Source organism: Eubalaena glacialis, chromosome 8 (genome assembly GCF_028564815.1).
Source record: "Eubalaena glacialis isolate mEubGla1 chromosome 8, mEubGla1.1.hap2.+ XY, whole genome shotgun sequence".
In the NCBI taxonomy this organism is placed as follows: Eukaryota; Metazoa; Chordata; class Mammalia; order Artiodactyla; family Balaenidae; genus Eubalaena; species Eubalaena glacialis.
Genome location: NC_083723.1, coordinates 12295716 through 12309642, shown reverse-complemented (window position 1 = coordinate 12309642; position 13927 = coordinate 12295716). Strand labels below are relative to the sequence as shown.

At 46.5% G+C, this 13927-nt stretch overlaps 1 protein-coding gene across 1 annotated transcript; it reads right to left on the bottom strand.

The window, feature by feature from the left end:
• Nucleotides 1–2099: 2099 nt before the first annotated feature.
• INHBA (inhibin subunit beta A) lies at nucleotides 2100–13678 on the bottom strand. The gene is made up of 2 exons (XM_061197567.1): nucleotides 13027–13678; nucleotides 2100–3813 (listed from the first exon to the last, which is right to left on the bottom strand). The coding sequence occupies exons 1-2, from the start codon at nucleotides 13412–13414 to the stop codon at nucleotides 2924–2926; spliced, it is 1278 nt and encodes a 425-aa protein (XP_061053550.1). The 5' UTR covers nucleotides 13415–13678; the 3' UTR covers nucleotides 2100–2923.
• Between the last annotated feature and the right edge of the window lie 249 nt (nucleotides 13679–13927).

Sequence of the window (13927 nt, the reverse complement as noted above, 5' to 3'; positions counted from 1 at the left end):
CCATCGTACCTTCACTACGTCCAGGACTTAAAGGCTTTAGTAGATGGCATACGTATTTGAGATGAATGGAAGCCACAAAGGGGGATCAGCTGTTTTTTTAACCTCTTTTTGCTTTGGCCATTGCCTGGGCCAGTTCTGTTATCACACAGTGAACTACGACTTGGTTTCCCAGGCTATTTACAGGTTCCCATTAGTTCCAGTGCCAAAAAAAGAGGCAGTTCAAAAAGCCCTCCAACCTCTAGACTTTAGTAAATATAGCCAGGTAACGACATTAAATCTGCCTCCATACAGCCTAGTGTGATAGCAGACTGATCTGGTCTATTTCTCAAGAAGAGCTAAACCACCTTGAGTAATATTTGGTTTCTCACTGATATTTTATTTTCCTACTATTAATATTTTTAAAAAATCTATGAATTGACATAGGGCTGAAAGCTTCAATATTTTGCAAAGCGCTAATAACGTAATTTTCTGAATTAGACTTCGTTTTTCCAATTTTTGCAAACTTCAAACAAGTCAGTACAAATAAGGTTCTGTATTTTAAAAAGCACATAAATGAATAACTTCCGATCTAGGCAAGCTAAATACTGTAGAATAAATTAGTAACAATTTAGCTTTAAGCATGTACTTTGATATTTATAAAACAAAGTGGTTTTTGTTTTTTGTTTTTTTTCCTTCTTGCATCCGAATCAACGCATACCAATCTATACATCAAGAGTTTTGGCTGTAAATTAAAATATTCGCAATTTTTACTACTGCCCCCCATCCCTGCTCCCCATTCTTTTCCTTACTCCTACTCTCTTAAACACCTTCCCCCGAATTATTTATCGTTTTACTAGTGACAACATGATTATTGAGTCCAGCTGTGCCGGTAGTATTTTTCACAACCAGGCCTTAATCATAAAAAAAAAATTTTTTAAAAACCAAACAAACACAACCACCTCTTTTATCCTGGCCTAAAGGTTAATTTTTGTCTGCAAAAGCTTCTGATTTAAGATTGATTCCAACAGATAATACATATGTTATCCAAAAATAATCGGCCTAGATTGAACATGAGTTTCCTGTTTTGTTTTCCCAGCAGGGAGTAAATAACTTGTAGAATGGGGGTGGGGGACAAGAAAGAGGAGGGAATTGGATCCCTGTACATTGAAAGAGGGTCTTGTTGAATATTCACTGGAATTCCCAGGCTTTTTCCCATCCGAATTTCTGAAATGTGCCCACCTAGTTCAGAGTAAAAGCAAAAACGATAGCCTATCCTTCTTAAAAATACTGTGTTTTGCACACAAACATTCATTGCTTTAAGAACATTAAAAAATGACAGCCTGAAGTGCTTAAAATGTGTATGGACACGATGCGCCACATGTATACATACACACAGACATGCATGTGCCCAAGCACTGTATATATACACATACAAGCATGGAGCGTTCCATGAATCTGATTGAACTTGATAGCCAACAGTGTACAACTACTGTACATCCAGTATGAAATGTCCTGTTTCATGGATGTAAAAGGAGTCAAAAAACCAAACTTCTCAGGTCTTTCAAGCCTGAACACAATCCACCTTACTCAACCTTGGATCCCAACCCCTGACTCATCGACGGTGAATGATACCAACCACAGACAGACTGTTTAAAGGCTCACACAAATGTCTTTGGTGTATGTGTCTATTTTTTAAGGTACAAAATAATAATAATAATTAGAATTATAATAATAAAAATAGCTATTTTGTGTGCTGTAGCAGTTCTTTTATAGCTCACATTAAGTGCAGCTCAGAACCCGCCCCGCCCCACCCAAAGAAAATACTTGTTAAATAAGGATTAGACAGGTCGAACACCATTGTAGTGCAAATAGTAAACGATTAAAAAAAAAACACAACATTTACAAAATATAGAAATGTTTGGATCCAACAGATGGACAAACATATTCCTTTCAAGTATCTCTCCTTGAAGAAAATAAAAATTAATCAGGTTACTTCCAATACAAAAAAGTCTCTCTTTTTTGTTCTCTCTCAGGTAAACAGTTTCAAACCTATTAGGTTGCATAGTTCTAAGATCATAAGCACCTTAACGAAATGTAACTTGGTATTCTTTTTTCCTTGATCTTTCATGCTTCCCATTCTTGTTCTCAATTTTTTTTCATTTTGGTTTTTGTTTTGTTGTGGAAGTGGTGCAGAAAAAGAAGGTGTGACCACCTGCACACTAGTGTTCTTTTACCAGAATGTGTGTGTGTGTGTGTGTGTGTGTGTGTGTGTGTGGTGTGGAAATGCCTCTGTGTGTGTGGTGTCTGTACAGTGTGTGTGTCTGTGTCCGTGTGTGTGTGTGGGGGGGGTTGTGCATGTCTTTGTGCAGCGTGTGTGTGTCTGTGTGTGTGTGTCCGTGTGTGTGGTGGGTTGTGTGTGTTTGTGTGCGGTTGTGTCTTTGTGTGTGTGCATGGGCTGATATACACAGAGAGAGGGTCACACAGACATACCTTACGACCTGGGTTACTGGGTGGGAAAGTGCCTATAACTGGCCCTTTCAAACTCATGGCTTTCTAGATGCTATTTGGGTTGTGTCAGCCCACATTACTGCAGACCGGACAAGTTGACTTCGAGGCTCATACCGAAAGGGAACCGAAAAGGAGAGGACAATATTCCCATTTGAGCAACTGCTGTCACCCCTTGAATGCTGGAGGGAGAAGTGAAGGGTACCCCATTTTCCCTCTCCCCCCAAATTCCCACCTCCTTCACTGTTTCATCTCTGAGCCCTGGCTAAGGAATTTCTCCACATCTTCCTTCATCTGCTTCAGGTTTTCTTTTTAGTTTATTATTATTTTTTTAATTTCTATTCTTCTGGTTGTTTCAGTCAGAAACCTTAAACATGTCTTCATGTCACCACTGTCTTCTCTGGACCATCTTGCTCCCATCCCCCCCAGGCTGGGTGCTCTACGAGCACCCACACTCCTCCACAATCATGTTCTGGATGTCCTTTTTGATGATGTTCTGCCCATCATCATAGTACAACATGGACATGGGTCTCAGCTTGGTGGGCACACAGCACGACTTGAGGTTGGCAAAGGGGCTGTGACCCCGCATGCGGTAGTGGTTGATGACCGTCGAGTGAAAGGAGAGGGATGAACCCGACGTTCCTGCTATGTGGCTGGGGCACTCACCCTCACAGTAGTTGGCGTGATAGCCAGAGGGAGCGATGATCCAGTCATTCCAGCCAATGTCCTTGAAACTAACAAAGAACTGTTTCTTACAGCAGATGTTGACCTTGCCGTCACACTCCAAGCCCCGCCGCCGGCGCCGGTGAGGGTGGTCTTCAGCCTGGCGGGCCTGCAGCATGAGGAAGGGTCTGTGCGACTGCTCCTTCTCCTCGTCCCCTCCCGCCCCTCCTTCTCCGTCCCTCTTCTTCCCTTCCCCCTCCTCTTCTCGCTTCTTCTTCTTGCCCAGGAGCACCAGGCTGGCGCCGGTCTCGTGGCACTGATCACAGGCAATCCGAATGTCCAGGGAGTTCTTGCCCTGGTCCAGCAACCGCTGGATGCAGCTGGAGACGGGGAAGATGTGCCAGGTGCTCTTCCGAGCATCCACCACCTTCTCTGATATCAACACTTCATTCCTCTCCCCCATTAAGCCCACTTCCTCGGCCTCCTCCCCTGCGTCCCAGCTGCCCTGCGGGTGCTTCTGTTGTTGAAAAAGATGGATGGTGACTTTGGTCCGGGTCCTGTTGGCCTTGGGGACTTTCAGGAAGAGCCAGATTTCTGCACGCTCCACCACGGACAGGTCACTGCCTTCTTTGGAAATCTCAAAGTGCAGCGTCTTCCTGGCTGTGCCTGAGGACGAAACAGCACAAGAGAGAGCAGGGATACGGTTAGTTCTGGGGTTCATGGCCATTCCCTAATTTCAGGCAAGCTCTGTTACAGACCATCTCCAACCGGGCTCCTCAAATGAAGGCCCACAGATCTTAAGGACGGTTTTGACATTTTTAAATGGTTGAAGAAAAATAGGATGCTGTGACATGTGAAAATTATATGAAATTTAAATTTCAGTGCCCATAAAGTTTTACTGGACCACAGCTAGGCTCATTTCTTTATAGGTTGTCTACAGCTGCTTTTGCACTAGAACTAGGATTTGAGGAGCCGTGACAGACAGAGTCCGTCTGGCCCACAAAGCTTAAGTGATTTACTCTCTGGCCCTTTCCAGAGAAAGTTTGTCAACTCTTGCTCTAGAAAGAAGAGAGTCTGGATCTGAGTGTGTCTGGGAGACTGGGTCTGTTGACTAACTGACTTAACCTCAGTTTCATCTTTTATAAAATGGGAATGACATAGTGACATTTGACCCATTATCCCATAGGTTTGGAAGGACCCAATGGGATAACACAGATGAAGACACACTATAAACTCTAGCAAGCTGTGGAAATACTATTATCCCCAACACAAGTATGCACACACCCCCGCTGTGTAAGTCTGCATGGCGTGGACCCACAGAGCTAGCCTCCTCTTCCTCCACGGCCACAACCCACTTCACTCCCCATCATTCCTTTCCCGGGTCACTGCGACAGCCTTTTCTTTTATGTGCAAGCCGCCAGGCCAGCATGGAGTCAGGCCCCCTCTCCCATCATTTCTCCATTAAGCAGGTAAAGGGATCTTCCCCACAGGTGTATCTGTTTGCATCACTTGTTCCTTCCAATCCTTCACTGAGTTCCCGTTGCCCTCACTATAAAACAGAAACTGCACGGAGCTCTGGGCTCTGCCTGAGCTGCTCCCACCTTCCAGCTCAGCTGTCTCCCACTGCCCCATCCTCACGGTCCAGCCATGCAGCCTGAGCGTCTCATACCATCTGTCACCTCCAGGCAGGGACACTTGCTGTTCCTTCTGCCGAGAAGACTCCCACTCCCGAAACACCAGCCTCGGCGGCTGCCCTTGATAAGGTTTCAGTTTTCAGACGGGACGACCCTCTTCCTAAGCCACCTCTGACATCTCCACCCACACCGTCCTGCCAGTCTAGCTTAGGACGCCCCAGGTCTGAGGTCCTGTCTGTCTCATTCACTGTCACAGCCCAGAATTTAGCAGAAAGTAGGCAATTACTTGCTTCCTTATTAACACACGGAGGCGCCCTTAGCATTGAGCTAGATTAAGAGATCCATCTCCTACCCCCTACATCCCCCAGACCACTGCCTGCATGTACCTGGTTCCCGCTCTGAGTACACGTTTCCTGAGTCCAAATCTGACAACCATCTGAAAGTTCATCTTAGAACTCGCAACTCCCTGGGGAGTGGGCGGGGGGGGGAGGGGGGTGGTCTCCCTGCCTGGATTTCTATAGCTAACGGAAATCCAGCCATACTTATCACTCTCAGCCCTGAGATGTTTACGGTACTATAAATTTTAGGCCCGGTTTCAAGTTCTCTGCGGCAGAATGCAGGCTCTTCTGTGCATGGCGAGCTGTAGATTCTGTTCTTAATTTAACACGCTCTACACAGTGTGATCGTGCTAGTGGTAAATTCACGGAGGCCGGGGCCCAGAAGGTTTGCATAGGAAAGGTGCTCCGGCATCTCTGTAGAAACTTGGGAGGACACTGGCCCTGAGGGCGGTGGTGGTGGCGAGGGGCAGACCTCGCATCTCTGGCGGGAGTTGAAATGAATCATGAAGTTAGGTTTATGATTAGATCACCAGAGCGGGGAGCAGTCAGAGGAGGAAACTGTCTTTTTTTAGGAAGCATGATGACTTTTTTTTTCCAAAATGGGAATCCAGTACTCTCCTTTGCTAAAAAAAACGGCGGGGTGCTGGGGGGTTGGGGGGAGGGGGATGGTAGTGATTGTTGGTCTTTTAAGAAAGCAAAAGAGGAGAGTCCAGGAGGCCGAGCTTCATCGTTTAAATCTAAAAAAAAAGGTCGGCTGTAGACTCAACGGGGTAGGGTCCTGCCGCGACCAGAGGAAAAAGCTGCCGGAAGCTGCCCTAGGCTCTGCGAACCGGCCCGGAGGAGAGTGTGGTCCCCTCCAGCTCCCGCACATCCGCCCTGCTCCGTAGAGGATGTTAGACAAGCCCCCCCGCTCTTCTCCCTTCTGCTTGCGCCCCCGGCCGGCTTCTGAAACCCTAAAGCGCACAGGGTGCCACTCTAAAGACAAAGAGGTAGTAGCTGCAAAATTAGAGAAGCCAGAGGCCACAAGGTTCTGTTTTGTTTTTCTAGGAAAGAGTGTGAAACGGGAGAGTCTGTCCGTCCCCGGGCTGGGAGAGCCCTCTGGGTTTGACGTAACTCATTCCCACAGGCTCTGCTCTGCTGTAACCCATGTTTGCCAGCGGGGCGCTGAGGGTGAAGGGAGATGGTCCCCGGGTAAAGAGAGGGTCCAGGCGGCAGTGTGGACCCACCCACACTGGACTTTCCTTGAATAAAATCCAGAGAAGTCTACACATGCTGGGAGGGGGTGGTGAGATGCTCACTGGCCGACCTGTACAAGCGAGAGCGCGTGCAAATTGCCTTCGGAGGGTCAGCGAGGCCGAGGCCCCTTGCTTCCAGCAACAGCCTACAGGGCGGCCCCTCATTTCACAAGAGCTGGTTTCTAATGCAAGATATGGCTCCACCCCTTCTTCACAGGCAGCCGTACTTGGAAGCAAATGATTTAGTGTTCTTGAGAGAGGATTGTACAAAGAGAGTACTCATTAGAGGGGGCTCAATCTGTCAGGTGCTGTTATATTAGGATCAGAGAGTCATCATAAAATGACTTTCATCCTGGTCCTGGCTGGTAATTAACTGCATGGCATGGCCTGCGTACTGGGAAGAGGCACCGTGCTGAAATATGCATCGGTTTAATGATCTGAGCAGAAAGACTCGGTTCCCTGTATTTGCCTCCACTGCCTGCGGACGGATCTCTCCCCCATATTTCTGACATTTGGATTTTCCCCCTACTAATTGACATGCCTGTCGCCTCCTTCTCCTGGTGTCCATTTCTGGAACTGCTATTTGTATATTGCATGAGGTTTTATCAGGGAAAAAAATAAAACTGAGATCCAATTTCATGAAAATGCTGTTGCCATAATGCTCAGGAGAACGGGGGGAAGAGAGAGATTCAAGGCTTCCTAATGTCTACCTTACATGCAGGTACATTTTCAAAGTTCTATTGTATTCTGACTTATTAAGCAGTGCATATTTTTTTTCTTTTACATCTAGCTTTCATTGCAGAAGTGGGTGGGGAGAATGAGACAGCTAGACGCTGGATGGAATTCATATATACCAGGGCTGTAGGTCTCAGAAAGATATTACAACCCTCAAATTTCTTAGGCATGAAAAATATAAGTAGTCAGTCACTTGATTATATTCGCTTTATCTGTGTTTTACCTGAGACAGATGGCTATACTGCAGTGATGCTTTCAGGATGCTCCAATCCTCAAATCTCTACGCACAGCAACTCGAAAAATGGAAGGAGGTTGCCTAAGGCTGAGGTGTTTAGGATCAATTGCTAGTCAGTTTCAGGTTTGACTTAAATATCTCCTGCTATAAAATCTCGGGATGGAAGTCTTCCCATAGTGCTTTGTGGTACAGCATCAGTTTATACAGGTGTGCACTGGGTTCCTACACTGTTACCTACCTATCTAGATAGAGCTGGAGGCTTTGCTAACCTTTCATTACCTACTCTCTGATAATATTCTTTTCATCCTCTGTGCTATTTTTTTCTCTCCCGAGGCTTGTGAGCAAGGCTTGTATCACAGCCTGCTCTGCCTAAGTAATTCACTAAGAAAGTCCCACACAAACCCATGTGGGTGATAATATTTCATCACTTAAACCTCTCTTGAGCTCGGTGGACACATACCAAAGGGAGAGAAAAAAAGGGCCTAAAAATGGGTAGGAGGGATGACTACTGCACCTTATAGGGAACACCTCAGAAATGTTGCCGGACGGGAGGAAAGACTTTGGGAGGCTGGAAGGGAAAACACCTGAAAGCACATTTTCCTTTGCTTTTGTGCTTTCAGAATTTTTCAAGTGTTTTTAAGAACTCACTCACTGAACCGGCATGCCAAGGGTTAAGCAGCCAGGCTCCTGGTTGTTCCCCTCCGCCCACATCAGGATACAAAACGCTGCTCATCCACCCCACACCTCCCCCCCCAGCATCTCAGGTTCATGGGCGCCTGAACAACTCCAATGCAATAAGCAATACTAACAAGCAGGGTTTCATTTTTGATATGGTTTCTTCCTCACCGGGGTCCTGCTCAAAGTATGCTGCCCTTCTCCATGTGGGTAATGATTAAATCCCTAATGTTAATGTAAAGAGCCTTGTTGTTTATGGAGAAGTTAAAGTCACCATGGGGGGTGGAGGGAAACCTCGGTGTAAAACGCGGCTATGACTTCAATTTTCCGTCCTTCACCAAGGTTTCCCTGTGCCTAGATGTGGTATAGTCATGGGTGGGAGAAGACAGAGCTACCTTTGAAGGCATGTGTGTTCCCTGAAGCACTAATTTTGCATTTGGACTGTTTCCAGGGGTTTCTGCAAAAAGCAGCAAGTGAGGCCTTAAAGGTTATGCCTCCTTTAACCTACAGGAGAGGGTCTTGCCTGTAGCAGAACTACAAGTTTGGTTATAAATTATCTCTTGATTTTTTTAGCCTGAAATATCTTTTCTTAGGATGTGCTATTGAATTGTAAATGCTCAGCCACATTCCTGCATCTTTCATTTAAAGGGTGATGAAAAAGTTTAAATATTTAGAGAGAAAGGGATTTTAGTTTCCTAAAAGAAGTAGAAAAAAATCCTGAAGGTTCAACCCACAGTCTTTCAGAGACTTCTTCCAAAGTTCCTGAGAACTCTTACACTATGGATTTTTGGAGCTAGGAATCAGTTGGGTAGGAAGCATTCTGAACTACAGCTAAGAGATCGTGCCTGAGTATATTTTAGCAGAAGAGGGGGCAAGACGAAAAGTCCTGGGAAGGTACGATTCCTGGCTCTCCAAATATGAAAACTGCATTTCTACCCTGACGCTCTACCCGCACCCCGACTCCAGTGCACCTCCTCCACTGGCCCAAACCACTAACACATCTCTTTTCACATCTATTCCCCACCATTTCTCTCTACGCTCTCGGTTCAGAAACAAACGCATCCTCCAAAGCCGTAAGCTCTGTTCCCACAAGGTGTTAAATAAATAGACTTTCTCCTCCCTGTTCGAAGTCACTTGTCATTTGTCGCTGGTGAAAACCGTTGATAAGACAGGGCAACTAGGCAACAACATCAGGGGAGACGGAAGAGGTTTTTTTGTAAAAGCCCAGGCGGCCGTATTAGGGAGAGACGTGTGAGCAAAGCAGTATTGTTGATGATTCATGGTCACATTTCTCCCCGCTCTGCTTTGTTTGCTTCTGAAATTTATCATTCCTCTGTCTTCCGTAGAGCTCCGGAATGTTCACATGTATCACTAGAATTCCCATTTCCTTTCCTTCTGTCTCATTTAAAATGTTACAGGTAGTAGTCATGTCCCTCCCAACCCATAAAATCCTAACTTTTCCTGCAGAATGATAGGAAGGAGGGGGTAGCTGATAATCACCAAGATTAGGGCTATTCAGGCTAGGGCTTCCAGTAGGTGAAATTGTGTTTCCCTAAAAGATTAACTGGTTAAGGAGCAAAAGTCTTTGGAATGCGCCCTCTTGTGGCCGATCATTTCCCATTATTCAGCGAAGAGAGTGTGTAACCCCCAAAGACACCCTCCAGTGAGGGTGAATTCATTCCCAGGCAAGTTCAGAAGACTGGCGTGGGGTGATGGGAGTCAACTCCACCTTGAGACGGCTTTCTTGGGGTGGAGGAAAATAGTCATCCCAGCAAGCTGCCTTCGACCCCTGTTTGGGAACATTTGTGTACATTTCTAACTCAAATCTTCTGTACCTAGTATCTTCCAAGGGAGGAGCTTTATGTGTTGCTTTCAAACCCACATGGCTGGGCTATGTGAGCATTTTCTATTTCTTGGTGCTTGATTTGTCTTTCTTCCCCTATCCTTTCTTCAACAAGTGCTATCAATTGCTAACTTCATTACCAGAATCAGAGTATAAATTTGGCCTCATAGGAGGACTCAAGGATACAGTGTTATTGTACTTTGACCAGCTATTGTCACAAATGAAAAAAAAAAAAAGAGAAATTAAGATAGAGCGGTCAAGAAGACCACTGATTTTGACTTCAATGACAATTATGGTGATAGTTGGCTTGGCCCTACCCATCCCTTCCTATTTTCCTTTAAGGTGTTAAAGTAGACAACAGAGGATTCTGTTGCCAGCCTTGCAAAGAATACAGTCACCTCGGTGAGCAATCTGGGGTGACAGACTTGAAAATCATTTTTGTTTGTGGGAATACATTTCAGAGAGCCTGAGGGCAAGACTTCGCTGATTAGTCAATAACAACTCATATCAGCTTTACCAAGATGGGGTGCTTTCCACCTGAGCACTAGGGGACAGACTCAGTTCAACAAGTTCCTGGCACTTGAGTTTTTGGAGTTCCTCAACTGCGGTGGCCATGTCTTGGCCTTATTCAACCATCCTGATGAGCAGAGGCCACAATTAAACAAGAATCCCCAAATGAGGAATCTTGAGACTGAAGGATGCATCTAGGGGTGAACATCTGTGACATGCATGCAGGTGACAGATGACTTACTGACCGGATTCTATGCTGTACAGAACAGTTTCTAAAGAAAAGAAAAATGAATGCCCTTTGCTACCTCCCAGAGCCTTGATGTTTGACGTCGTTTGAGCATTGCTAAGGTTGAATTGTTCCAAAAGTAACAAGACATTTTCGTATATGCACTACAATCATCCCGAAGATAAATCTCTTTCCTGGGTCGGCAAAAGAACAGCAGAATACTCATATGGTACTTACTCTACTTGGAGAGTAGATTGTCCACAGAGCAATCGTTTTTGTGAAATCATACAAAATCGACTTAAAGTTGAGGCGTGAAACTTCTCAAACGAGAAGAACAAGCAAGCGCGTCATAAACCTTTTCTAAGAATCCAGCGGCTCACCCAAAGTCAAGTTGTAAACTCAACCAGGAGGACTTTTGCATTACAGACCTTAAACTTTAGTCAACATGTGAGTCAAATGAATCCACCTTTTCAAAAAGTAGCTCAATTTCTTTCAAACTAAACACCTACCAGAAAAGATCTTTTTAAAAATGACGAGAATTTCATATAACTGAGAAAAAGATTGGCACTCAGATGAGGGCCATAAGTGAGAAAGAAGGTAAAGAGTCAAATTCTTTTACTGCAAAATCTCTCAGTGCCAAGAGAGTAATTTGCTACACAAGTCAGAGAAGTCAGAAAGTGGGCATATTGCTAGCATCAGGCGTAGAGTTAAAAGTGGCCAAAGGCAGAGGTCTACCTAGTCATATGATGTGGGAAAAGCCAATTGAGGAAGAGCTGCAATTAAGGCCATTCTGTGTGGCAATTGGTATATAGAAACATATATAGGGTCCCTCTGTGGCCGAAGGAGCAGTCCCTAGACCACTGGAATCCATTCCCTGCTCAGGACCCCAGGAATGGTTGAGAAAAACTGGGTGGCAACTCAAAAACTCCAACCTGCCTTTTTTCACTCAATAAGCTTCACAAGATAAAGTCAAAAGTATCATGTCCAAAAAAAAAAAAAAAAAAAAAGTATCATGTCCTTTGCAGCTGCATTAAAAAAAAAAAAAAAAAAAAAGCTTTAAGCGAAGGAAGTCAGACGTTCTTAAAAAGAAAGAAGCTTCTGGTGAGACAGCTAAACTGCCCGCAGGACACCAGGGCTTTTCCTACGAGGGGAAGCCAGCAAGCCAGCAGGCTATCTCCCCCAGAAGGATGCCCAGGTCTCTCATGGTTTTCTTGGAAATATAACATCTGAGTCAACAGGTTTTCAGGACTGGAAATTCTGAGTGTCGCCTTAATTGTTTATACTACTGCGGCAAACTTTTAAACAGCAATGCTGGGAGTCCCGGCACATACTTTACTGGCCATATGCTCCACCAAACAAAACAATGGCATTCCTTTCAAATGGATTTGGCAAGGGAGACAGTTCTTTAGCCTGGCATTACCATGAAAGTAACATGAAATTAACACATCTGTGAGCCTGGGCTGCATGCAGGGGCTTGTAGGCTGGCAAAAGGATCTGGGTCACCTAACTGTAAAAATAACCTGGCCCCCAGGGTCTCCAGCCCGCCCTTTTGACAGGTAATTTTTTTCTTCAGCAACAGGTTAGCTCGGTCCTGAGCCAACGATGAGAATCTATTTATTAAAGTTCTTCCTCTTAAGGATTGAGGGAGCGCTCAGCGTAGTATCTGAGAGCACTTTGTCAAGGTTGCATTCCTTGGCCGAGAGCTCTTAGTAACTTTACAGAGAACAAAACTCTTTTTTTCTTTTTTTCTTTTTTTTGGTTCAGAGAGCAAAAGTCAGTGCTCCGAAAGGGACTACTGGTTCAATGTCATCTGTTCCCTAACCCCCCAGCCCCCAAAGTTGCTCTTCGCTGCCTAGAATGTGATGTCTGTGCTCTTACAGGCAGAATTTCTAAAGGTCAAAATGACTGTCACTAATATGCCCTGCTTCTCGGATGTGGCCCCTGATTGGATTTTTTAAAGGAAAGGGGTTGCTTTTAAGACAATGACTTCATCTGTGCCATGCCGCCCCGATCCCGCGCTCGCCGCCCCTCCCCTCCCCCCAGTAAAAACTTGGGATGGGGTCCGGAAGCCTCCAGGCTCCCCCCCGACCCCCCCTCCTCCCGGCCAGCACCCGAAAATGCCCCGGCTTTTCCTCCGGGCTGCTCTGATCTGGTTTCCCCGGCAGGCCGAGGGAGCCTCTCTCAGAGCGGCTTCCTGCTCCAGATCGGGCCGAGAGCTTCCTCCGGGGCGACGGGCTGAGATACGCAAGTGTGACCTAGCCACCTCCTGCCGGGGCTCAGCCCAGGAGCCCAGCTCTGTGCGGTCCTCTCCCCCTCCCCTGCGTCCCCTAATAACTCCTGACCTTGCCCGGCAGGGTACCCCTGGAGGGCAAGAAGTTCCTCCCAGGACTGTCAGACCAACGTGACCCCCCACCCCCCCCGCCCCATCCCCCCAGGGCCGGCACCCACCTGACTCCGCGAACGTGATGATCTCCGAGGTCTGCTCCATAAGTTCATTCATTTCTGCCCTCCTGCCGATGTCATCCTCTATCTCCACGTACCCGTTCTCCCCGACTTTGCCCACATGAAGCTTTCTGATCGCGTTCAGAAGCGCCGCCTTGGGTACCGGCTGGGTGACATCGGGTCTCTTCTTCAAGTGCAGCATGTTTAAAATGTGCTTCTTAACGGCCTCCACCATCTCCGGCTGCGAGTTGGGTACGTCCTTTGGGAGGGTGGCCAGCGCACAGGACGGGCAGTCGGGGGTTGCACTGTGCCCCTCGGATCCCGGGGTGGGGGAACTCCTCACTATAATCCAGCAACTCGCCAACAAAAATCCTCGCAGCCAAAGCAAGGGCATCCTGGCAGCAAAAGTTGTTGTGATTGCCCTTTTAAAAGGCTCTGCTTTTCCTCCCCCCCACTCACGCACAGGTTTTTTTTTTTTTTTTTTTTTTTTTTTTTTTTCCTTTTTGGGTTTTTTTTTTTTTTCTTTCTCCTCTTCAGTCAATTCTCTGGAACAAGAACAAAAAGTTTTCTGTGAAGTTTTGTTTGCAGGTTCCCTCTCTGAATGCAGTCAGTGCTGTAGGTTTGTGGCTGTCAGGGAGGAGAGTTCTGACTGTCTCCCAGTAAAAGAGAAGGAGGGAGGGAGGGAGGGAGGGAGGGATGGAGGGAGGGAGGGAGGGAGAGACAGGGTGGGGGGGGAGACAGACAGAGACAGAGAATGGATGGGAGGGAAAGAGAGACTGGGAAAGAGGAGAGAGGGGGAGAGAAGAGAGAGGGAGAGAAGGGGGAGAGGGAGAGGGAGAGAGGGAGGGAGGGAGGGAAGGAGGGAAAGAGAGAGAGGGAGAGAGAGGGAGAGGGAGAGGGAGAGAGA